This window comes from Vidua macroura, chromosome 1 (genome assembly GCF_024509145.1).
Source record: "Vidua macroura isolate BioBank_ID:100142 chromosome 1, ASM2450914v1, whole genome shotgun sequence".
Lineage (NCBI taxonomy): Eukaryota > Metazoa > Chordata > Aves > Passeriformes > Viduidae > Vidua > Vidua macroura.
The window spans coordinates 107,742,979-107,769,985 of record NC_071571.1 but is presented as its reverse complement, the minus strand read 5'-3'; the positions used below and the strand labels follow the sequence as shown (position 1 = coordinate 107,769,985).

General features: G+C 38.4%; 1 protein-coding gene across 1 annotated transcript in view; it reads right to left on the bottom strand.

Moving 5' to 3' along the window:
• The window catches only part of TTC39C (tetratricopeptide repeat domain 39C), a 36,973-nt gene extending 10,473 nt beyond the window's left edge, over positions 1–26,500 (bottom strand). Inside the window, exons 1-8 of the mRNA XM_053996195.1 lie at positions 26,255–26,500; positions 15,495–15,543; positions 13,879–14,007; positions 12,815–12,929; positions 9,020–9,374; positions 7,481–7,649; positions 958–1,051; positions 5–112 (exon numbers count right to left, since the gene is read on the bottom strand). Of these exons, the coding sequence (XP_053852170.1) occupies positions 5–112; positions 958–1,051; positions 7,481–7,649; positions 9,020–9,374; positions 12,815–12,929; positions 13,879–14,007; positions 15,495–15,543; positions 26,255–26,388 (1,153 nt within the window). The 5' untranslated portion in view covers positions 26,389–26,500. The remainder of the gene's footprint in view (positions 1–4; positions 113–957; positions 1,052–7,480; positions 7,650–9,019; positions 9,375–12,814; positions 12,930–13,878; positions 14,008–15,494; positions 15,544–26,254) is intronic.
• Between the last annotated feature and the right edge of the window lie 507 nt (positions 26,501–27,007).

The window sequence follows — 27,007 nt, the reverse complement described above, 5'->3', positions numbered from 1 at the left end:
TCACCTGCTGTTAAATAAGCATAGTAGCACTGGGACCACCTGGATTCATTTTTAAGCCTTTCGAAGGATTCAAAGGCATCTTTGAAGTTCATCTCTATCATGCTGCACCAACCTAAAAGCAACACTGATTTAACTTCAAGGGAAGTACAGCAATTCGAACTCAGTGTCAACATTATTGAAACACACAGTTCTGTTGTGTTTGCTTTGTTATGAGAGCTGGAGCATGTTTATCAACTATAAAAGTAACTGGAAAATTAAAAACAAAACAAATGACATACATTTGAAGTCTGGTTTAAATTTTCTGTGACATTTTGAATTAGAAGATTCCATAGGAAATAATGAAACCACATTTCAGAACAGGAACAAAATTATATACCAAAAGCTCTCATTTTTAAAATTTAGATACTACATTTTGTAGAATGCTGAAACTTACAAAGCTACTACTTTTTCCATTATTATTTTCTACTGTGACAAGATCCCATTTAAAGCTTGAAGCAACCTATCTTCTCCACTATAAAGACTTGTATGCAAATTACGACCATATATATATCACATCTTTCTATTGATAGAAGGAAATGAACACAAAATACAGATCCTGCAAACTGTGAAGCGTCACTAAACTGATTTGTTTTTGGCACAGAAATGATGAATCCATAGACAAGTCAGATTAATTTATTTCTAACTTTAAATAATACTTAGTAGATTAACAGTTTGCTCTTGATTCCACAGTCAACTCTGATTTTGCATCACTTTGTACTTGCAGATAATTTTATTATGAAAAAGTGCTGAATTCTACTTGTCTAAACAAGAAGATTATTACCATAATTTACCCAAGACAAAGGCCAGTAATCTAAAACCTTTTTTAAAATCCTAGTAAGAAGTCTCCAGTTTGTTTACTGAAGCTGCCAGTCAAAACTTGAAAGTGAGCTATTTATGGTGTAAACACATCCAACATACCTATTTCATATAAGCAGACATGTTGAATCTCCCTTTGGTCTGTTGCAAGTTCCAAAGCAGTATGAAATGAGGTCAAGGCACTATTAATTTGACACTAACAAAGGTGAAAGAAAAAGAAAAAATTCAGATACCTGAGATTTAAGATTTGTTGGATAATTTAATATTACTAAAGAAAAATTCGTATTTCTTCTAATAGGTAGTTAATAAAACTAGAGTAGAGTAGTTTAATAGTGTAATAGCAGCCAGGTCAGATCATGTCTCCTCCACCTTCAACCTTAAAAATCAGAGACTATATTAGTCCTATGTGCTATTAAATCCAAAATTAATTTGGTTTGTGCAGTAAGCTTTCAAGTTATCTCACTTCTACTTTTACTAGTCATTCCACCTTTAAAAATCGTGGTTTTAACATCTGCTAATGATGTTTAGCTTTCTGCACAAGAGGATACCTTTAGTGTTTGATTTAATTTATTTTGAACTTTTCACCTCTTCCCATATGCCTCAGAAACCCCTTCAAGCAACAGTTAGTAGAGAATTCATAAATGCTGCATGACCCATAAGAAGATAAAGCATATGAGAGAAAAAGCATTTTGATAAAATCATTAGCCAACAACAGCTTAGCAAAAAGAGCTGACATTTTTCTAAGAACTAGAATGGTAGTTCTTTTGACTACCTGGTTTTCCCAGTCTGAGATGGGACTTCATCCTATCAATCATTATGGAGGGGAATGAAAATCAATATTTAATTACACATACTATATATTCCAATACAGCCTATACCAGCTTTAATACTGTTCCTGCATTTATTATAATTTATACAACAGAACAATTTTTAAGCCTCTCTCTGCTGACTAAGCATGTGAGCAAAATAAACAATACAAACTCGCCATCTATGCCAGCATAACTGAATTTAAAAATTCCTACAAAAATCTGCAGCATTGTAGCTTAAGTCCAGGCATACAGAGAGCTCTGAAATGACTGTATTAGGTTTTCTCCTTTGTCTCATCAGGGAAAACTGGTTTAGTTGCTAAGGAATGATTTAACTGTAAATAATACACATTGCATCAAGACAACACAACTGCCAGCACAGGGAGCCACAGCTGTATCAATATAAACACTGAACACTTGGAAAGTACAAAAGTGATTGAAATAAGATGCTTGTTGGCAAGGCAAAAGAATATACCATGCAGAAAGACAGGTGAGTTATATTTGCCCTCAGAACTGTCAGGGAGCCTGAGCCAGGTGCTCCTTGTTCGCTCCTGTATCAGCACATTCTCTCCATTACACATGACTCCACTGACACTGCATCACCCCAACACAACTTCCCAGAAAGTAACTGCTATGGGCCCAGTCTTACAGAAAAAATAAAATAAAATAACACCAGTTTAGAACTTTATTTCTGTGCTAGGCATTCAAAAGCTCTGTAAATCTATGTTTTCAGTGCTTCTGTGGAAAATGACCAAAAAAAAAAAGAAAATCTAAATATTTAGTCCTCTTTAAAGAGGACTACACCTCCTTCTAAACCCCTAACCATTCTGAAATAGAAATCACTTATTCCATAAAATGACTACTGGCAATCAACTCATTGTCTGCAATGCTGTAAACCTACCTGGGGCAGCACAGGAAATACTGACAACCTAGCAATATACAAGTCCAGTTTGTTGAATATTCAAATCTTCTATAACCCACCTCTCTAACTCTCTAGATCTCTCACGTGTTTTGACATCTGCCTAAGTTCTCCTTCAGCATCAAGCTCATTTAAGTATGTTTCTGAGACATTCATTAATAATTAAAGTTTCAATCATCTCCAGGGATTGCAGCAACATCCTGGAATATGAATTACTACTCTTGGAGTTAATTCTTTAATTACTTTCTGTTTACTGCTTAAAAGAACAAACAAAAATAATTACAAAGTCCTAGAAATCTGCAAGTGTAACATCCTGGCTGCACCTGAAATTGATGCTCTTGAGATTTATAAATACACACACTTGTAATTCCTTCAACAGGCATCACTGACATCTCTTTTGGACATAATACAAAGACAAAAAAAGACCAACCCATAAAATATGTAGTATACAGAACTACAAAACCATAAAGAGGATTAATAAACTGAATGTGAGAAGCCTAGTCTTACAATTCTGGACTTCAGATTAAAACTAAAAGCACCCCAACCAAACATCAAAGTATCTATAGAGCTTACCAAGACAATTTGGTTTCCCAAGACAGCATGCATTTCCCCAGAGTTGTTCTGAAATCTCAGGACACTTTCCCTCTGTCAGAACTCTCCATTCTCAATCACCACTCTGAATTCATAAAGCTTTTAAGAAGTCATGCTCAGAAATAAGGGAAAACCAAAAATCAACTTCCAAAAGCTAACAATTTATACCGGAGGACATTATATGGATGTTTCAAAACCTGTATTTTCTATTCCTCAGCACACTAAAACCTATTCTTCCTTAGACAAGTCACAGAATCAAACTAGAATAAAACTAGGGTATTGTATTTTATAGGAACAAGTAACTAGAAAAGTCAACACAATTCCTGAAAATAAACCTTGATGTTATGCATGCTTTGCAATTTTTTTTACTTTAGACACTACTGTGATTTTCTTCCAGAAAGCTCATTTAAGATATCTCAATACTTGTTATTACTCTTGTTATTATCTACTCAGCCTGCTTTTCTGTAGCATACCCTCTCACCCCTAAATAAGAATGATGGTGCTGATACCATGACATCTACAAAAGGTAACTAAAAAGCAAGAGTGCTTGTAGGCATTACATTTGATCACGTTACCACTGCACATTTTCTGCAGCCTGCTTATCAACCACAATTTAGCACACCTGAAAGTACCACTGGTGTTCTGCCTGTCAGATGGAGTACTTGGTACTTTTTCCTTCAGACTATTTACATGCACCTACACCAATGGAAAATATGAGTCAAGCCTCAGAACCTGAGGGGTTTTTGCAGCCAGAGATTTCCTGTTGTTCATATATTTTATCTATATATATATAAAGAGGCAGAAATACACACCATATAATCACAACTCAAGCACAGAAATGTTCATAAAAGCAGTCTTAGTGAATTTTGCAAAAGTCAATAAAAATGCTACTTTTAATACACAGTCTCTTAACCTACTCTTTGGAAAGAAAAAAGACATTTGATCAACCTAGCAGAGCAACCTTTACATTTCTGGTGCACTTTTATTCCAGTCTTCCCAGATCATCCTCCTTTCTTTTCCCTTAAACTCACTCAATTAAATAGTCTCCAAATGCTTTCAGACTTTTCTCTCAAAAATGTGAATCTGGGGAAAAAAGCTGATAGATAATCTGCTCCACATTTATCATACCTGTAAAGCTACTTCTTCAAAAACTGAAGTCTGCCAAGGGTTTTACTGGCTAATATCCATTCATGCTTTTTGGGGCACAAAGCATTATTCAGCCCCATGCTGTTCATTTGTCTTCTATAGACAGGAAGGTTTCACAGAGACAGTGCTTTCTCCTTGACTGCCTTCCTTGGCAATTTTCTCCTTTGTCAGATTTGTGTCTCTGTCTGTGTCTCACTGACCAGTCCTGAATTACTGCTCCTGCCTTCTGAACAGTTTCCCTGTCTCCAAGGGTCCATGGGCTGAACTGTGCTCCTTACTGTCTTTTTCTCCATAGAAAAGAAAAGACACATACATACAGTATAAAGGCTTCCTAATGGAAGCTGAATATACCATCAGCTGAAGGCTACAAAAAATGTATGCAGGATCACAAGAAAAAAATTTGATGGACTGAGTGCTAGCAGGCCCTAATGCAAACCCTACAACCATAAATGGAACACACAAGGTCTTCTGAGTAACATCTAAGATGCCTTTTATCCATCTGTACTATTATATTGTGTCACAGAACCACTAAAAGATGACAGATGTAAAAGAAGGACTCAAGTATGTAAGTTTCAGCTCAAGGTATACTTTTAAGTGCCTATAGGTTAAAATACAATTCTAGTAAGCCACCTGGAATAATATCCTATGCCCCCTGGAAAGAATTTAAACCTAATTGTGCACTAACAGTTTCAAAGAAGGCCAAATAAGCACTTCCTAGGCTTTGCAGGAGCTGTCCTCACCCACCTTAAAAATGAGGAAATTACAACTCAGCATTTTAGCCTGTAATGTGACAGTGTCTGCACTTCTAGTTCAGAGCCACAGAATCGTTTAGGTTGAAAAAGACCTCCAAGATCAGCCCAACCTTTGACCAATCATCACCTTGTCAACTAAACCACAGCACTAAGAACCACATCCAGTCACTTCTTGAATACCTTCAGGGACAGTGATCCCACCACCTCCATGCACAGTGTGTTTCAAAGCTTAACAACCCTTTCTGTGAATAAATTACTCCTGATCTCCAGCTTGAGGACATGTCCCTCATCCTCAATGCCTGGGAGAAGGGATCAATCCCCAGCTGGCTACACACTCCTTTCAGGCAGTTGTAGAGAGTGATAAGGTCACCCCTAAGCTTCCTCCTCTCCAGACTAAACAATCCCAGCTCCCTCAGCTGCTCCTTAAAGACTCGTGCTCCAGACCTTTCACCAGTTGTGTTGCCCTTCTTTGGACACACCAACAACCTCAATGTCTGTCTTGAATTGAGTGGCTCAGGACTGGACACTACTTGAGGTGAGGCCTCACCAGTGCCCCCACAAAGGGGGACACAGTCACTGGCCTGGCCCTGCTGGACACACTAATATGCAATGGATGCTTGCAAGACCAATGTCCAGATTCAGGACACATGGAACCACAAGTGTGTTGTGCAAAAACACAGTGCAGCTCCCCATGCAATTGCCACCAGTCACATTCCTTCCTTCACTATTATAACAACAACATTTAAGCAAATTAAGCTGGAGAAGTCCTACCAAACTCCTGAAGAGCCCGTAACACTTAAACATTCAGACACAGCAAAACCTCTGTGACAGAGCACCACTTGGAACAAAGAAATGATGGGAGGAGGGGGAAGAGGCTGCTGAATGGAAAAGCTCTCATAAAAACACACACATGAATAGCAAAAGGACATTTTAATTCCTGACAGCAACCAAAAAGCTTCCTGCTGACTAAGGGCATGGGTACACAGCATAATGTACAGCATTCTGCCTGCCTGAGTTAACTTAATTAACATGGCCACACTGTCTCCACTCACTTGGAGTTAAACTTCACTATCTCCATACAGTATCTGTGCATTAAATAATGCAGTAAGATTACATTTAAACAACTCTCATTTGAAATACTACAGTTCTCCAGAATGGGACTGACTACACAAAACTGACTTATCCCAAATATATCCTCTTTCTTTACACATACACTTGATTTATTAACAACTTATGTTTAGACTTTTGCCGTAACCTGCCCTGAAAGTCAGAAGAATCATCTGAATTTTATTCCTCGTTACATTAAAATACCAAGTTATACCCTGCCTTCATTGTGTAGTTCTTCCAAAAAATTTTGATTTTTACCATAAGAATGGAATAGGCATATAAATTAATAAAATCCACTAAAGTCTTTCCTACTCAGGCAACAGCAATACTTTCCCAAGAGTGACAACTTGCGTCTGACAATATAATTCCCAAAATGCACCACTACTTTCAAAAAGACGGCAAAAAAAGAAAAACAGCATTCAAATCCCATGCAGGAATATGCCTGCAAATCTGAAAGGGCACTGAAGCCTGTTCCTCTGTTCTGTTACTACCTCTCTGAAAATACTGAGCTACATCTGAAAGACTTAGCTGCAAATCTAGCAAAGAAGAACCACCAATATCAACATCTCAATTAGCTCTTGTAATTATAATGTTGACATGAAAGGTTTGAACATTCTGGGCTTCTGCTTTTGTGTTAGGCTTTCTGGTTCATGTAATTGCTCAGAAAATATTCTGGTCTGATAAAAGCAGCAGCTAGGAGTTAAGTAGCACTTCAAACAGATTCTTAGAGAATAATTCAGCCAAAATCCACACGGCTGCTGCAGTGTTTTAATAATGCTTTGCAATAGCATTCACAAATGCATTTTCAGTGAAAACATTTCTGCTCAGGTCAGAGCTCACCCTTAGTAACAGAAAACACCCTGGTGTAACCTCTGAAAAGCAAGCAGTTATTTAAGGGAAACTACTGCAGAGAATTAGCTCTATATGAACAATGCATAAAACAGAGAGGAAGATAAATACTATGTACTCAGCAGATAAGACTCAATTTTAGCTTGACAAGCAAAACTGAAATAGCTCAAGAAATCTGAGTGGCCAAATGCACTTCCTTTTAGCACAGAGTTGCAGAAGTATCAAGTAGCTGAAAAATAATTTCAAAATGTCATTAATTCAGATAGATCTATGGAAGAGCAAGGTTTGCATGTGAACTTGAAACTAGGAAGGACTTCATCCAATCACTATTATCTTTCCATGTGCCTGTATCTTTAGTCACAATCTGCTGAAGCTTGCACAGTTCATTCACATCAGAAAAACATAAGAAATGATCAGGAGGAAAAATCAGTCTAAAGGATGAAAATGTGCAATACCTCTAATCGCTGTATCCTTCCCTTGAAGAACATGAACAGAGAAGAATTTGGATATGCAGATTCTTTTTTTGCAAGAATTTCTTTTGCCTCCTTCAATCCTGCCTTGTTATCGCTGCCATCAAGGGCAAAAAAGGGACGAACAACTGTGTGGTACCACAACAGAGCTAATCTAAAAGAAATTATAAGAGTAAAAAGGATTACAGCTTGGAAACAGAAATTTAAGGATAACATTCTCCACAGACAAACTTTTCAATTATTCTAGAAGACAAAGACAGATATGAATCTTATATTATACAATCTGGCTTTATACTTTAAACAGAATACTACTGTCATACATCAATGTACTCCTAAGCTGCACCTGAATACACAATTCAGAGCACATTATACAAAGGCAAAGAAACAATTGAGCTCATAGCATCAAAGTAGTTGAGCCTTTAGAACTCAGCAGATTTTAGAAAAGAAAAACCCACAATAAAACTTGGAAAACTAACTCTTCACTAGAGAGGGAAACAAAAAGAGCCAAACAAAAAAACCCAAACCAAACAAAAACCTCAAAACCAAACAACAAAAAAAGCCCTGACAAAAATCAACAAAAAACTCTGCACACACCAGCAGACAGTCTTGAAATCAATGTGAAAAAGAAATACATCCTGTGTTCAGAAGAGTAGATATTTACATGACCTACATCACTCCTGGAAACAAAGGCAGAGCACAAAGATTTCCAAGACTATCTGAAGGAGGAAACATTCCCCAAATATATCATTTTTCTTCCCCAGAAAGGAGAAAGAACAACAGGAATATTTAATCCTAAGATTTCTGAAACAAACAGAATCCCAATTCTTCTCCTGTAGCAGAAGAGACTTTAGCTCTACTGACATGTTTCAAAATTGACACCTGATGGTACCTGCAGTAGGTCCAGTAATAAAAACATTAATTTTAAGCCATTTATGAGGGCAGTTTAAATTAGGCCTGGCCAATCCTTCAGCTCTTGAAAAGACCTGAGCACAGTATGAAGTCTTGGGAAAAAGAGTACACAAAACATACTCCCTTAAAAATACTATAAGGAACATCTCATTTTACTGAGATGCTAAAACAAACAAAAAAATTTATAACAATTGAAAATGTTTTGTGTTAGTAGTAAGGAAAAAAATGGCTAAATGAGACCAGTGACTCATACTAAGTAGTATGCTCTCCACAGCAGAGAATGGAACTCAGGTAAATTCATACAGCCTTCAGGGGGAGCTTTTATTTACTCTGCTGGCATTTAAATTACAGGACATTAGAACTGCAGGTACTAAAGAATACAGCAAAATACTGACCCAAACCCCAAATATATGTAAATAATTAACAGCAGAGATCTCATACGTTAGTGAGTGATGAATTTACTATACCATGGTATGTTAAACAACAAACTACCAGTTTATTTTACCTGCTGTTGTTTCCTTTAAAGCAACATGACTTTTTGGTTTCGACTTTTTTCCCAGTTACTTACTTTTAGTACTAAGTTATCTACCAAAGCATTTCAATATAGCTACTCACGTAGCTAAAGGGGCCTTCATGTCCTTACTTTCACTTGCATACATCAGTGAGGAAAGCCCCTGTAGGCGGTCTCCAGGAAAACCCAGCAGGTTGATGATTTTGAGCAGGTTTGGGGGCACCATGGATATGCAAAGATGAAAAAGTCCATATCCAAAGCTAACAGCACCTTTCAGTCTGTTTAGCGAATCCTCCGTTACACCTTCTGCAGCAATATGATTATCATTTGCAGCGTCAGAAGTCAAGGATTCCTGAGTTGTTTTCTTCTGATGTATTTCCTGAAGTGTATTAATGTCCGTATAGCACTTATTGTAAATTTTCCAGGCTTTTCGGAGTATCCACCCACCTTTTATGTACGCTAAAAAAAAATCAAGGACATATTTCAGAAACAGAACATCCTAAGTAGTAAATGCTATTTTCCAAGCCCAAGATGCTCTCTCTATTTGCAACAACTTAATGTATAAAGGATTTTGGAATAGCTACTGCTCCCTCAGAGAGGCCTCGCACAGTGGGCACTACAAACTTCAGTGTGTACAACCGCAGACTTTACAGCAGCACACAATACAAAGGCAGCTCTGGTCAGCAATGCAGCAGTACAGCTGTCAGAGAGAAAGAGAGCAATCAAAGAACTTAGTGTTGGATTTTGCTCCACTACAGGGTGCAGATGAAACGGCTGCCTAGCAAACAGAGAAAAGCAAAACTCAGAAGAGATGACACCTCCTCTCTTAAGCCCAAATTGTGTTAAAACACAGTTGATGGGAAAATACCAAGAAAAGCCTTTTCCTTTGGGTTAAACAGTAAGATTTTCAACATTATCACTTCCCTGCCCTTCGCATGAACACAGTGCCCTACAAATAAGGAAAAGAAAACCCACACAAAAATTACATGGTTTTAAAGTATTTTTCAGTTGCCTAATTTCCTCAATTTCAAAAGCAATGTGGGTACCTGAATTTCCCTAGAAATCTGGTCTTGAGCATTCTTGTTTGAGAACGACAACATTCTCAGTCTGTGATCTTTATAGCAGGGCAAAGAAAGGCCTGACATCAAAAGAGGAAGATGTTCAATTTGCCTATTTACACAGCAATCATCTTTGTTATAAGCACACCCTTTAACAATGACAAGTGTTAAACATTAAACAAATGGAGAATATCCTTGCACACATTAGCTGTAAAAACAGACACCAGCATTTTGGCTGTGACAGGGCCCTGAGAGTTAGGAACTGCAGTGACAAAGACTAACTAAAAATAAAATAAAAACATGGTTATAGCAGCAGTGTTCTAAACAAATATAGCCAGATTGGCAAAGATCAGTGTTATAACTAATGCCAGAATTAGACCATAACAGGTGGAGTGTGTCAAAGAAAAGCAAGATGCTATTAATACCATAAAACTCTATAAAAGCCTTTGATGCCTTTGACAAAACCCTTCCCAAGTCACAAAAAAAGCCCAACATTTCTACTTCACAGAGTAGACTGCCTCTTTTTAGATTCCTGTTATAAGAAGAGGGCATGAAGCTAGTTTGATAGTCTTAAAAAACTGTACTGAAAAAGACTGGAAAATTTGAATTCTCAGTTATGACAGAAGGGTTTGGTCAACGTGATCTTGGAAGTATTAAAAAAAACCAATGAATCCTCTCTCTTGAGATGAGTATTAAAGCATTAGATTAAAAAATGAAGCCCCCAACCATGATTCAGTTGCATTACAAGACAAACATTACTCCAATTTTAAGCAATTAGGTCACTTTTTGGTTGCACAGGGTACTTTAAAAGTTATGTGGTTCACTACAAGATGACTGCTCACACAACTATGCACAACAATGCAACACACCAGTAATAAGAAAATCCCACATTTTACCTATCCTACAGACAATGATTCTGCCCAGAGCTAACCACTGTGTTCCAATGCAAGCATGACATGGAAAAGATGTGGTATGGTGGAAAAAAAAGTACAGTTTTATACTTTGCTTCCATTGGTGTGCTGTCCTTAACAGTTCACTAACAGCATAACCATATTTATATGATGTTGATATGCCAATATAAAATAATCTAACAAATTAAAACAAGGAATTTCTGACTTTTTAGATATAAAAGTTAAATCCAGCCAAATCACTGCGTTGATTTCCCATCATGAAAGTAGTCAGACCCATGACAGCTGTGGTAAATACTAAGAGAAGGTAGTTCAGTATTGCCAGGAAAAGCTAATGTCATTTGGTCTGCCAACAACTTTATGATGAAACTATTTCTAATACATCCACGAGGGTGGAAAAGAAAATATAAAATGTGTTAAGCATGTGAGAAACCAACTTGCGTGGCATCATATGCTTCTTGTCAAACTGTTCCAGGAAGAAAAACACAAGGAATTTGTCTCCCATCCACTGATCAGAAATATTTGTCTCCTGGGGCTTTTTATCATGAGATCACACTCATGTCAATAATCTGGATGCTATTTCTGTGCAGACATACAATAAAAAAATAGAATGTATATACATAAACAGAAAGATAATATACTTTAAAACACAAAATAATGGATCCAATGGCTCAGAAATGTCAGAAACTATCCATCACTGAGATACCATTTAGCTGCTTGCAATTTTAACTAAAGACGTCAGGTGTATTTTTTGCTCAGTAGAATAACCCAAATATATAGCATGTTTTGCAATACTCTACTACCCACTTCAGTTCTCTGAGCTGCAGACAAGAGAGAAAGGGAACAGACACCGCCTTCAGTTACAGCTTCCAACCCAGTTATGCAGCTGCAGAATACATACTGAAATAAGGGAGAAAAGCTTCAAGAGGGAGGGAAAAAATAACCACCACAAACAAAAACCCAGAACTGCATCAAAAATAGCAAGAAAACTTTTCTGCAGCACAACACATAGACAGAAATATCTCCTCAATTTCTGCTGACAAGAATCAAACACATTCTTGATGCAATAGCGTGGAATAAAGCAAGTCTGCACATCACAGAAAGCATTATATCCTTGACTGAAAATTTTAAGTGTAATTTTAAATAAACTGAATGTTATTTCCCCATTTCCTGATCCCTTTCAGCTGATCAGCAGAGTTTGGTCCGTCTGCCATCTCTCAGTCTTCATTGATTTGGTAGGAACCTGAGATACACTCCCACCTTCTATATGACCTTGACCACAGTTTCTATAAACTTACAGATAAAAGCATGTTTTAAGATTGTGCAAGAGATGCAGGAATGTAAGAAAATATTAGAAACAGCTCTGCAGTTGAAAGGAAGGGTTTGTATTCAACACGACAGTATGACTCTCTTTGGCATGCAAGGACACACTCTGGTGACCAGAGAGTAAGAACTGATTCAGCAGTTCCATGTTCAGCACATTCATTTAAAATTGCTTTCATTGGCACTTTGTCACCTCCCTGTATTGTCATGAACGGAATACATATGGAACATCAGGATTTTCCCAGTGGCCTGGATTTAATAGCCTCTTTTATCTTGCAGGCCACAAAGCACACAGATGCTACCCATCTCCATCCCAACTCTTCCAACACCTCTATGATAACATGCAAACTTGTCTAAGGAGAACCAATTGAATATAATTATTGGTATGGAAAAAGAAAAAAAGCCCCAATTTGTAGCAATCCATCTCATTTTTCACCACCACCTACACAAAGGCAGAATACCTCTGTAAGTGTACCAGTCTTGGAATATTTCAAATGGAACTGTGCTTACAAAACAATTATTTTTACTGACAGTCATATGATGATTTTATGATCAAGTTTTATAAAAAAGACATGCTAAAATATATCTAAACATGAAAGCCACAGCACACCTGATAACTCTTGTTTTACAAATGAGAGCACAGCCAAGTAGACTTGACAGTCTGCTACAATTATTTGTCTTTGCAGACGATCTATCATGGATAGAGTAGATTTTCGTCCATCAACCTGTTTGAAATATATAAACACAGAGCACAGTAAAATATTAATGAAGATAATACACAATACTTGTCTAAATTAAAAAATCCAAAATTAACTGCAAGTGGTAGTACTGCTAGTAAAAAAACTCAGCATTTTGAAGTTCAAAACTACACTAAAATTTCTCAGATTATAAAGCAAAATCCTACTTAACATAGAAATTTTACACATACACTACCAGTTATTTTCCCCAAGGTTCTACAAATTGTCAGAACAGATTTAAATTTAATTTCATTATTACTAAATGCATAAGACATGCAATTAACAGATATTAGACAGGAAGAGCACAGAAAAGAGTGTCTGACAAGTGGCAGGGTAAATACAGTGCCTCTTAAGAACAGAGAGTTAAGTACAAGTTCAACATTTTTTACCTAGCAAACTAAACACTGAAGAAAAATGGCTTCTTTTTCTGCTGTGTCACACTTGGCAGGCTGCTCACTGGATGCTTCTATACAACTACTTCAACTTGTTCTGAATCTCCATGCTTTATTCTTCCTTTATTATTTAGAATGAAAAATCTAAAACAGGAAGGAAAATTCCCTAGGAATATGCCTAGCTCACAGCAATCTGCAGCCTCAATGTCACAACTTTTGAACATTACTAGAGCATGGATGAATTAAAGTTAGCCTGAATTAGACAGGCTACAAGCTTCCTGAAATAATTTTAGTAGGTCACAAATTTTGCATGTTCAGGAAACAATTAATAACATCAACAAAACCTGACACATTAGAAGACATTTTATTCACCTGAGGCTAAGTATTTTAAAACAATTAGGAAACGCAAGTAAAATATGTGACTGAATTTCCAAATTTATTATTAATTTCAGTGGCTCTTCACATACCAAAAATCATATTTTCAAGATATAAAGAGGACAGAAGTTTCCAGAAAAATGTATTCAATACACAAATTATGTTCTTACATTCTTTTTAATTTTATTCTTGATTGTTTCTATAACTCCAGCTTCTTCACTTTCACAAAGTTTCTCTGTAGCCTTTAAGTCATCACATGCCAGTTGCATTTTCTCCTCTTCAAATGTCATCATGGCATTCTATTAAAAGCCAAGCACATTTGAATAATAAAAACCACAATTACTTATATTTCTACAAAAAGTGTGAGATAGTAACATTTTTCATAAAAACTGGACAATAAAACTTTTTGAACTGAAGTAGTAATACACATACATCAGTGCAAATACTTCTAACAAAGAAACAACCGAACTAGAAAATTGAGATCTTTACCAAAATTTCAAGACAATCAACTCAGAACACACTAAGTGCTAACCTCCATCTTAGACCTTCATATACAGTTGAACTGAATGCACTGTCAAATTACTTTAAGCAGAGGAAAAAGTCCTATACATTCATTTTTAATTTTTGTTATGTAAGGCACTATTTGCATCTGTGCAGTTATCTGTTTTTATTCATTCATATAAATAACAGGACTTCAAAGTCAGTAACAACAAGCAGCTATTAAATTCCTCAAAATAATAGACATAGTCCCTCCATAGGTAAGAAGAAAAAGAAATCACATCCAACTACTGCTGAACCAACTTAAAAAAAAAATTCAGGACAAGTAACTTCTTTTCTTGGAGCTTATTAAACAAAAGCTCTGAATGACACAGGCACACCAAGTGCTGCTGCTATATTTAGAACAGCAGCTAAGCAAGATATTTTCAAGATCCTCTGATGCTGCACTGGTTCAGCACATCAATTCAGATAAGCAAGCCTGAGAGAGTCTCTTTTCTTTCTCCTCCACACTGACTTAAAAGGAAGCATATGCCCCAGGAGTTTTCCTAACCAGTGTATCTTCCCATATTGCATACTACAGAGAATTCATATTTATTTCTTCCACAAATCATATATCTCTGGCATATTACAGTAAATTCTGTCTTTCAAAAGGGTATTACCATAGATAATTTCTGGTGAGATCTAAGATGAAGCAGCAAAGTCAGAATAAGGACAGTCTAAAAAACAAGACCCAAACACTTTCTAATACACCTGGCTCAGTTTTTATACAAGTCATTATAGTTCCTAGTAAGTTATATAAAAAAAGCATTTAACAAACCTAACTTGTTCATTATGACTTTTAATAAATCCATTTATCTCATCTACCAAAATGGAAGCACTGTAAATGGATTGAATTAACAAAATTCACCCAGAAGTAGAGATGGAGAAATCTTTAATAGCAAAAGTTACCAGAAAAACAGGCATTCATGAGTTCTATTTTAATCAAATAAATAAATAAATAATTTCACTGCTCACTTAAGAGAACTTTTTATTATGGCTCTGTTAATGGAACACATAAATATTTAATACATTTAAGAAGCTGAATCGCAGAACCTTTAATTTCTATTTAAACCACATGAATAAACAAGCTTTACATAGCATAATGTCTTGTTCTCTAGGTATGTTTGATCTAAAAATTTGGAAAAAATAGTCTCAGAAAAAGAAAAAAAAAAATAGAGTATTATGAACATGCATGCACATACAGCCACGATCTCCAAGAGGTGCATACTCTGTGCTCTCATCTACTCACCAAAAAACTGACAAAACTGGCTCCAAAACTCATTAATGGGCTATGGTTTCTGTAAAGAAAACAAAAAATAGTTACTATATTTGTACATATTTCCTGCAATAAAGATCTATATTGAATTCCTTTAGCTTGTACATTTGTAAATAAGTCTTGGTGGGTGTTTTGTATCAAGTTACAAAGATACCTGCCAAACATAATGGAAACAGAAAACCAAAAGCTTTATATATTTTACTATATTGAATATATCTTACAAAAATAATTTTTCGGTATTATGATACAGCTATTTTAAGAGAAACCACTGCTATCAAAATACATTCAGTTCTGGTTAAAAGAAAAAGCTACACAAAATTTACATTCTGCCAATTCTACTCTCTTCTTGTGATCCTCCACTATGATTTTGTCCTAAAAGACAAATGTTAAATATTAAGAGTCCCATTTCCAACTGTTTCTATGAATTTAAGTTAACCTACCCACTAAAAAAATGCATCTACTATATAATGAAATTGTTGTAATACAAGGTTCTTACAAAGCTTAGAGTTTTATAGCTGTTTTGTTTCAAGCTCAGAATCCATATCTTTCTACCCTGTGTGGATCAGGTTTAAGATGCTTCAACCTATTCTGCACACACAGGGTGAAATCACAGCTAGATCAAAAAATTCAGGCAACCAAAACCATGGTAATACATCAGACAGGTTTCATGAGTAATGCCACATAGAAGACACTTAAAAAAAAAAAAAAATTAAAACGTCAGGACCTCAGTGGTACCACTGATTCACATTGTTCAGTGGTGGGCTGCCAGGTTATATAAAAACACAGACTCCCAGGATTTAAGAAGTATAATTTAGGTTACAGAAACATTTATTGCTACAGCAAAGCACCTAATTTGTTTTCAACTTTACTCTACAAGCATTATATTAAAGGAGAGTTTTAAAATAGCAGAGATACTTGAAAAACACGGAGAAAGAAGTATATTGCTCAAACACAAATTTCCAGTAGTGAACCTGTATTATACAATACAAGAGTAGTTTGGCTGTTTGGTGTTTTGGTTTTTTTTTAAAGAAACAGTCAGCAATATTTCCCTCACACAGACCTTTTCTCACTTTTGATTTAGCATAAATATCTAAAAGCAAGACCATGAACAAGAATAATGAGAAAGAAAAACAGGGAAGACAAAGCATGTTGTAACAGGAAAAACCTTCCCTTTTTATACACACTGCTCAATTCTGTATATACACCTAAATGTAAGATCAACACAACTAGTCACATTTTTTTCCATTATTTTTTCCAAAGGAAAAATAGGTTGGGTACTTCCCCCTTTGTTAGCAGGCAACAAAGAACAGCTGCCAGTAAATGTCTCCTCTTCTCAGTACCTGGACTGTGTTCTCCCAGCAGCTGTGTCACACAGGGCAGCAGCAATCAGCCACACAAACTGCACTTGCTGCAGCTAGCACTTCCAGCATGAACTCCTGCTCCAGAGGGCACATGGCTCCCTCATAATCTCTTTCTCAACTCATGAGGTGTGTGGGACCATTGAGCAGCCACTCCTACCACCATACTCCCAGCACAAACTTCACCACACATTTCAAGGTCACACCTGCACTGTCAACACCCTACTGATCTAAAACTGCAGAACAGATCAGCACAACATCACACAGATCTTTTTTATGAGTGTTAAGTGTGAAGCTGCATTTACATCACATTTCAAAGAAGCTCAGAAATAAAGCAAATGTTTCATTTTTCTGTTTCCTTAGACCTATGTACACAGACCACAAGCAGCTCTGGGAGGTTAAAAAATGCTAAAGTAATGTTCAAAACTGAGAAAGCTAACTACAGTTGAGAGCCAACTGGTCTTTAAAGACTACAAAATATACTGAAGCAATGAAAATTTGCCCAAGTATTCCAATGTATATTTGCCTGATTACAACTGAGTTTTTTCCCCAAGTACATACTTATCTTTTTCATCTGACCTTTCAAAACTGCTTCCATACTTGCACTCTTGACACTGCTACTTCTATTCCCAATTCATCCCCCATGATCAAAGATGAAACAACAACAAAAAAATCAAGAGCCACTTCATTATTCCATTCTGAAATTATCAGTAGCTATAATACATGAGGTAAATGTCACAGATCAGTTCTTTTTAACTTTCACTCACTCAATCTATAAAAAGAATTGCCATTACAGCACATATGGGCTGTAGCACAAAAGGACCCTGAAGCAAGGAAACACGATGCATAATATTATCCTGAGTCTGGGAGATGGTTCTGTTGAGACCATGGAGTTTGGCAATCAAAACATCAAAACTTTACTGTAGGAGTCCCCCACACAGAGTTTGTGTCATCACAAAAGAAAATAAGGAACACTTCTAGCACATTCCCACATAGTCACTTGGTAGAAACTACAATTTCAGCTTTATGGAAGATCATTTAGTAAGGTAATTTCAGTGTTTAAAATACAATTTTAAACAACAACCATGTTATGTGCTCAGTCTTTGTGAGTATTTTGTTGACTGATAAATTCTTCAACAGTTTAAAGTTATCTTTTCCTTGAGAGCCAGGAAAAGTTTCAAATGGCACAGTACTGTCCCAGTAAAAATTGAGGTGTGACTAATAATGACAGTAGGTTTCTGGGAAAAACAATCCCACAAAAAGTTCAAGCTCCTTTTAAGTGACCTTCAGCTTCAGACATGAAGTCTCATCCTTTTTGACAGACAACTCTAAAGTTGTTAATAAACAAAAAAATGAGGCAGCACTTGAGAAGATATTAACAGCAAACCAAGGGCTGCATCAATGCTGACAGGAGCTATGGAACCGAATACAAATTAACACTGGGACACTGCACTACCCAAGTTGTCCTCACGGCTTTGAAAGCAATAACCTCCATTAAGTAAAGAAAAATGTCACGACCTTTAATTAGCTCAAAGATGAAAGGAAAAAAAATCAGTCTCCAGACATATTTTGTAAAATACAGTTTGCACTTCACCTGGGAAACCGGGACTCAGAAGGTATCTTTTTTATAAGAAACTGTGTTATTAACACCATTACTGCAAGATACCACAGTAAAAGGTCCTACATACCAATGAAATTGGCACGTGTAACTAAACTTAAGTCAAAAACTTAAGAGCAGTGAAGTGGAACTTTCTTCCAGACATATAAACTAGCATTACACAAGACATTGCTTCTCCCAAAAAAACCTGTTTGATTTACCTCATTTCATAGCATATATTTAAGGTATTAACTCACTTTCAGAAGAAAGGTGTTCGCTATGCCCTATTTTCACATATTATGGTAACATTCAGGGGTTTTAAACTTTGGTTTAATAATGCTGAGATAATACAATAAAACTACATCAGAAATGAAGCACATAAAAACAAACAAAATCAATTACTTCTCAGTATTTTCTTTTTTTTTTTTTTTCCTACAGCCATTTCCAAGACAGTAGTTCACTTCTTCACATCAGCTTCTAAAGCTACTACACCTAGCTCAGGTTTAAATTTAGAGTAATGTAATTAACTTGCCAACACTTCCTCACTGTTTTTCTAGTCATTGCTACTTTAACCACAGTCCATCAAGAATTCCAGTCGTTGTGCTGAGAGTGATGCTCAGGTTGAAACAAAACAAATTAATTTTGTCCACGAAGTGGAAGAATAAAGCAAAATGGCATAATTCATCTAAAATCGCAGATAAATATAGAAACAGGAACTGAATATTTTTTAAACAAGGCATAAAAATATGTAAATAGAAAGGTAAGGAATTTACTGCAACGACATACAAATCCTTTGGTCATTATTCCATCACAGATTATTTTAAAATGTGTTCTAGAAATTGTTTATGAGACTACAAACATGACAGACCCATGCATGTACACCTCTCATCCAATACTAGTAAATGAAATACCCATGGCAATAAAAGTGTCACGGAAGGATTATAGTATTAAATCACTTTGAGAACTGCAAATATCAGATCTAGACTTAGTTTACATTTCACAATCAGCCCAAATTTGCTTTGTTAAATGAACCCTTAGCATACATTTCTATTTTTACTAGAAATAGAAAACCAAAAGAGAAATTCAAGAATATAAAAGTAATTCTGTGGCCCTGCTCTATACAGTTTTTATCCAATTTGTTTTGTCCTCCTGCAAATTAACAGGAGATTGTTTTGCTCTAACTTCAGGCTGTGAACTTTAGACACACAACATGAAAACACTTGAGATTAGGAGAAGAATTTTCAATTGCATCTTTAATTTGAAAACTAGTTACAAAGGTGAGAAACAAGCTAGTTATAACATATCAGAAGATTTGTACTAACTCTCCACTTGCACTCTCTAAATCTGTCAGAATTGGGGACTTCAGTAAAACGTTTTATTTCCAACCCGATCAAAATCACTTTCCACGACCAACTATAGCAGCTTAACTGACATCAGGTAACTTCTTTAACATCTCAAAAATCCTGAAGTAGATTAAAACAAAACATATCTATCCTATCACAACAGCCTGAAATATTTTATCAGAAGCAGTAGATCAATGAGTGGGTGCACTAACAAGAGTAAAAAGTCTTTAAAGCATTTGCATCTTTCACAGAATTAATTTTAAATTATCTGCTTACTATCACACCTCTTCTGCCATCTCCACCAAACCTGACTTCTAACCTCCGAGTTATAAACCCAGATTTTAGTTTAGCTTTCTGTCATCTTCCCTTGGACTTTTAGCCACCAGATACTGCTCCATGTAACAAATGATCTCTCAACCTCCCTCTACCCTTTCTACCACTGCCTCTGGCAACACCACCTGTCTCTGTCATGAAGGCCACAAAACTGAGCGTCACCCTCAATGTGATCATCTCTGCATACCCAGCTCTTGGAAGATTTAAACTGCAGAATGCTTAAAATATTTCTAATCTATCCAACTAGCCAGAAAACTGATGCTGGTTTTATGTGCATCATTTTTACTATTACTCTGCCTAGCACTGAGCAATGAAATGTCACCACACTGGGGTACACATTTAGAATACTGCTACTAAAAATCACTTCCCTTACAAATAACTCCCTTTTCTATACATCCATCTAGCAGCTGCTCCTCTATGTTTGTTGCCTATGGCTGCAACAAACAAAAAGCACACAGGGTTGCTAGCAGGGCACTCAGGATTTATTCTCACGCTGCCAATCCAGATGCTATCATCCTCTGCCCAACCAAGTGACGTCAGCTCCCGCTCTGCTGGCCTTATCTTTAGAGAAGCTACTGCAGCATCTACTAAATCACTTAATTTTTGCTCTTAAGGTTCCTTTGCTGAGGTACATAAGCAAGAATTTCAGCAGTGGTGAGACAGCCATACATGGGTCATAATCTACCTACTGATCAATGCTGGCTTAATGTCACCTTGCCTCAACTTGCATTTGGGTCAAAAGTATTTTGGGCCACAGACAGCATTTTACGTTGGTAATATGAGGTTCAAATGCCTACTCATAATAGAATTCTGGTCCATTACTAAGTTTGTGTGTCTGTTAATACACATGATGCAGCATGTTACCTTTAAATTAATTTCAGGTTTTTTAAGCAACCATAGTAAGCTTTTGCTTATCAGCTTCCAGTTTTTGTACCAGCTTCCAGTTCTCTATGTTCTGCTTTACCCTAGCAGGCTGAATATCATGTTTTTCTACACTAGCCCCATTCTTTAAATCTTTACATATTTTGTCTTATAATCACATTTCTATATATAATCTTCAATTTCTTCTGTGGATATGACATTACTATATGTTACTTAGTATATGCATTTTACTTGTCATTTTGTAGCATTTTTCTTTCCGTTAAGATGGAAGTTGGAAATTTTACCAAGCCTTCTCAGATGTCAGAACCATTCATGCAGAGTCAAATTTCTTTGGTAGGAGACAGAAGATTGTTGGATTTCTTGTGAGATAATAGCCCTGATCTTACGATTTATGCCCTGTCAGCCAGGAGGGCAAACCATGTGTCCTGGGGTGCATCAGGCACAGAGCTGTCACCCAGTCTAAGGATGCAATTGTCTGCTCTGCACTGGGGCAGCCTCAGCTCGTGTTCTGTGCACTTTTAGGCATCACAATATAAGAAAGACACAAGACCATCAGAGAGCATCCAAAGGAGGGCCACAAAGGTGGTGGTGAAGGGCGTTGAGGGGAAGTCATATGAAGAGCGGCTGAGGTCATTTGGTTTCTCCAGACTGGAGGAGACAGAGAGGAGACCTCACTGCAGCCTACAACTTCCTCTTGAGGGGAAGAGGAGGGGCAGACACTGATCTCTTCTCATTCAAGACCAGCGACAGGACTCAAGGGAATGGCATGAAGCTGTGTCAGGGGAGGCTTAGGTTAGGTATAGGAAAAGGTTTTTCACCCAGAGGGTGCTTGAGCATCAGAACAGGCTCCTCAGGGAAGGGGTCACAGCACCAAGCCTGACAAAGTCCAAAAAGTATTTTGGACAATGATCACAGGTACATAGGGTGATTCTTGGAGTTGTCCTGTGCAGGGCCAGGAGTTCAACTCATTGATCCTGATAAGTCCCTTCTAACTCAGGATACTCTATGATTTGACAATTTATGTTGTGAGTCAACATTCAGTGAAAAATTCCTGGCTTTATTTAACACAATCTTCTCTTAGCTGGAGGAAGTTTTTAATCATTTTTGAATTGCAAATGCTCTTAAGAAGTGAAGAATTGGCAAAAAAAAAAAGTTCTTTTGACAGTTTCTTTCCTTCTTATATGTCTAGAAATCCATGAAGCTACAAGGGGAAAAAGAATATTCCAGTTCAGCTTTCCTGCTAGAGTCAGGGTGGTTCACCAAAACAGTACCATCCTGACACCTGAAGGCTCCATCTTCACTGTCTAGGTCCTTGGTTAACCTCCATACCTCTTGCAGCTTCCATAGATACTCAAAAGTTTAAAACGATGAGAACTAGGACCTATTCAAGCTGAATACAAAGATTGGTATCTGACAGTTTCATATATGAGTTAGCACTGAGGGAACCTAATAAGGCTACAAGCACTAAGGACAGTGGTGCTGCCTAGTAAAGATCTACAAAAATACCACATCCACTGGTATTTGATTCATGATCAGAATGTTACCACCACCAGCAGGTAGAGGATCTGGACTTCTTAAAAAAAAAAGCCATGAAAAAGTATATGCAGATATACATGCTACATGTAGATAATTTTTCAAACCCTAGTATCTTCCCTCAAGTATAATTTAAAACAAAAATACTCCCCAACAACACCTGACAAATCATTAAGTGCTTTAGTGTGACAGTCAACACAGTCCCAACTACATGTTGTATTTGGTACACAATTGAATATTCATCTTCTTCAGATCCTCTAGAGATAATATATGAGCTGTAACAACCAGAAGGCAAAATACCACTCTCCTATGTCCAGGACAGAAATGATGGTTCTGTGGCACATAACTTCAAAGTACCACCATTCTTCATAGGCAAGACTTTACTGGTGTGGATACACGTATGAAACACAGCTGCAATTCCAAGCCTGGTTTCCTCAAGGACTGCATTATGACCAGCTTTTAAATATAACTGATTTAGGCTCAGCAGTCAGCTTTCTTTTGACAGTTTCTTTCTTATGTGCTTAGAAATCCTCAAAGCTACAAGAGGAAAAAGAATACTCCAATTCAATAGTCAATACTTTCTGGAAGATGCAAAAATGCAGAAGAGCAAAGAAAAATACATACTGCCTGTTTTAGAGACAAGGATGCCTATTGTCCCATAAAGAGAGAAGCATTCATTTGAATTCTTCACAAGCTCTTTCAGGTGGCAAATGAATTTAAAATTGAAGTAACAAGAAGCAGAATCAAAACCAGCAGTTTCTAAGAAATGGTTTTAGGTAGTTCAAGTGATGTGGCTACTGAAACGGAAGTTTTGCGGAGTACCTCCATTCTTCACTTCTACAATTCATTAATAACTGTTAAGCTTCTTAAACAGAGCTAAACTACCTGCATAGGCAATAGTTTAGAATTAACACTTTCTACAAGAAAGGTCACTTAAAATACAGACAACACACACTCATATCAAGTTTAAAAAAGCTGCATGCCATCAGACATCTTTGACCTCTAGTACCATTAATTACAAACATTGATATTACATTATGGAGAGCTTCTAAACCCTCCTCGTTTGGCTCACCAGCCCCATTTAGATGGGTTCTATTGCATAATTCCAAGCACACACCTACAAAAACACACTCATTGAGACTGCATGCAAACAAACATATAATGGCACTGCTTAAGTCCTTGCAAAAAGAACACATTCAAGACAAGCACAGAACCAAAAACTCTTGGGAGAAGAAAGTGGCCCTCACTGTAAATTACTCCAGAATTCAGGTTTACAGGAAGTTGAGCTTAATTTGCTGCATCTTCTCTCCTATATGAAATTCAACATACAGTTAATCTGCAATGCAATAAGGGTATATTAGTTCACAGCAAGAGGAAACCTGCCTCAAATTTGGCGATGAAGGACAAAGTTTTTAAATTACTCTGAAAATCTCCAGCCCAAGAGAGCAATTATCAATTTATGAACCATGAACTATTAATCTTATGAAGGGATTCCTATCTACTTCTTGCAGTGGGTATTTAAAAGCCACAATCAGAAAGTACACTGAACTCAAGAGGCATTTCTTGATAAAATCAAACAAAGAAAAGCCTGCACCTGGCAAAAAAGATTGGCAAGTTTCTGCATTTAAGATATCTTTAGTAATAAAACCTTCTAGATAACCAAGAGAAGTTTGCAGAAGAAATCATTATTCACCCTTTCAAGGGAGGATTAAACTGTATTTTGAGAACAGGAATCTTAACAATTTTACTCCCTAGTACTACTTTAAAAGAAGCATCACATATTTAGAATTCCTAGACTAATTCCAGATTCACACTACTGAGAGATGCAAATGGCACAGCACAAGTGAAAGTGGAGGAGAGGAAACCACAGAGTGTTCCTTAACTAGCACCTTAAAAAAATTACACAAGACAAAAGCATGCAACCAAAACCAACAGGTTCCTTAGATACACAGAACAACTGAGGACTTCAAAAGAAAGAAATACTCAACAAGTAACTCATAGGGTGCAACTTCACATGACAGAGAAATGGCAATTACAGACAGGGTTTAGTGGTGGTCTTGGCAGTGCTGAGCTAAGGGTCGACTTCATGCTTATGCATGTGAGGAATGCAGAATTGGACCTTGCCTGTCATCTGCAATATTCCAGTTAGTTCTACACAACAGTACTTTGTGTAACATAGCAGTATACACTGGAGACAAAATGACACATTCAATATTAACCTGTTGCAGGTACACAATAAAGTGTTATTTAGTTGTTATTTTTATTAAGAGAAATTTTCTTAATATGTCTTAATCCCTGCACTCCACTTCCAACTATCCTTTCTGTAAACAAGATTTAAATATGTAAGTACACCATCACTATGAAGTCCTATTTTAAGTCAAAGTCTTTTTTAATCATACAGACAACAGCATTATAGTGCATATTAATTATTTAGAACGTATGTGCAATTACAGCAGCTCAAACTCCAGTGGAAGACATTAGTCCTAAGAAAAGAAGCAAGGACAGGTAGGGGCAACCTTTTCTTTAAGCCTGACTTACACAGCTGTACTAATGCCGCTCCTACCAGATGCTTACTTAACGCAGAAACCTAGACATGATGTATATGGGGATTATGAACATTATCTTACAATCCAAAGATAATCACAGCAGCACTCACAGACCTTTTGTTGCTACCCATTTTGCACGCTGAAGACCGCTGAAGACCACACACAAGCACTAGAGCGAAAACCCCCCAGGACATATCTCCAGCCACACGTGTGTGTTTACACATACACGACAGCCAGATGCAGACAGCGCTACCGAGGGACTCCTGCTCAGCCCTTCTCCACTCCTCCAACAAGGCGCCAGACACCCCCCACCACAGCACACCACACATCACCCCCGAGCCCTTATGGCCAAGAAGGCCAACAGAATCCCGGGATGCATCAGAGAGAGCAGTGCCAGAGGTTGAGGGATGTGATCCTGCCCCTCTACTCAGCCCTGGTGAAGTCAGAGCACATCTGAAGTGCCCTGTTCTAGTTTTCTGAGTACAAAGGAACTATGGAGCTCCTAAAGTGGGTCCAGCGGAGGGAAACGAGGATGACTGGGGGACCGGAAGCTGAGGCTGAGGGAATTGAGCCTGTTCAGCCTCGAGAAGTGATGACTGAGAGAGGTCCTCGTGTATAAATATCTAAAGGGAGGGTGTCAAGAGGATGGAACCAGGCTCTCCACGGTGGTTCCAAGCAGTAGGACTGCAAGAGGCAACGGGCAGAAACTGATGCACAGGAAGCTCCACCTGCACATGAAGAGCTTCTTTACTGTGACCCTGCATGGGAACAGATTGCTCAGAGAGCTTGTGGAGTCTCCCTCACAGGAGATATTCAAGAACGGTCTGGAGACAACCTTGTGCCATGTGCTCTAGGATGACCCTGCTTGAGCTGGGTGGTTGGACCAGATGACCCACCGCGGCCCCTTCCAACCTGACCCATTCTGTGTCCCTTCCCCATGAGAGCGCTGACCGAGGCAGTGACCGGCAGCACCGACCCTTCCCGCTCTGAGAGGCCGGGCAGGGCGAGGCTGCCCGCGCCAGGGCCCCCTGCGCGCCCCACGGCCCCGCCGCCCGCTCACCTCCCGCCCGCGGGGGCGGAGGGAGCCGCGCCGCGGGAAGGGGCCCGGGGAGCGGGCGGCGGAGGGGCGGCCGGGACTGACCTGTATTTCTTGAAGAGCTGGTCGGACTCGCGGAAGCCGTTGTTCAGCAGCATGTTGATGCCGGCCAGCGCCAGCTCCGAATCCTCGATGGGCAGCGGCGCTTCCCCGTCCTCCCGCTGCTCCGAGCCGGCCATGACGATGAGGAGGCAGCGGGACCCAGCCGACTCTCCCCTACCTTACTACCTACGTACCTACCTACGTACCCAAGTGCCTACCCGCCCACCCCTTCCCGGGCAGCCCGGTGCCTGCGGGAGGAGCCGGGAGCACCCGGTGCCCGCGGAGGCGCGAACTCGGCGCTGCCGCAGCCGCTCCGCACCCGCAAACGCGCCGAAAGCGGCGGCGCCTGCCCCGCGCCCCAGCGCGCAGGCGCCGCCACGAGGCCGCGCAGGCGCGGGACCGGCGCCGGGTGAGGGGCCGGGGGCGCAGCGGCTGCGGGGCGGCTCCTGCCGTGGCGGGGCTGCGCTGACGGCCCCGGCCGCAGAGCCTTCAGCCGCATTTTGCGGAATCGCAGACTGTCTTGGTTTGGAAGGGATCCACGAGGGTCTTCGAGTTCAACTCCCGTCCCTGCACAGACACCCCAGAAATCTCAATATGAGCTTGAGGGCATTGTCCAAAGGCTTCGTGAACTCTGGCAGGCTTGGTGCTGTGACCACTTCCCTGGAGAGCCAGAGTGTTCCAGTACTCAAACACCCTCTGGATGAAGGACCTTTTCACAAAATCACAGAATGAACTATGTTGGAAAAGACCTTTGAG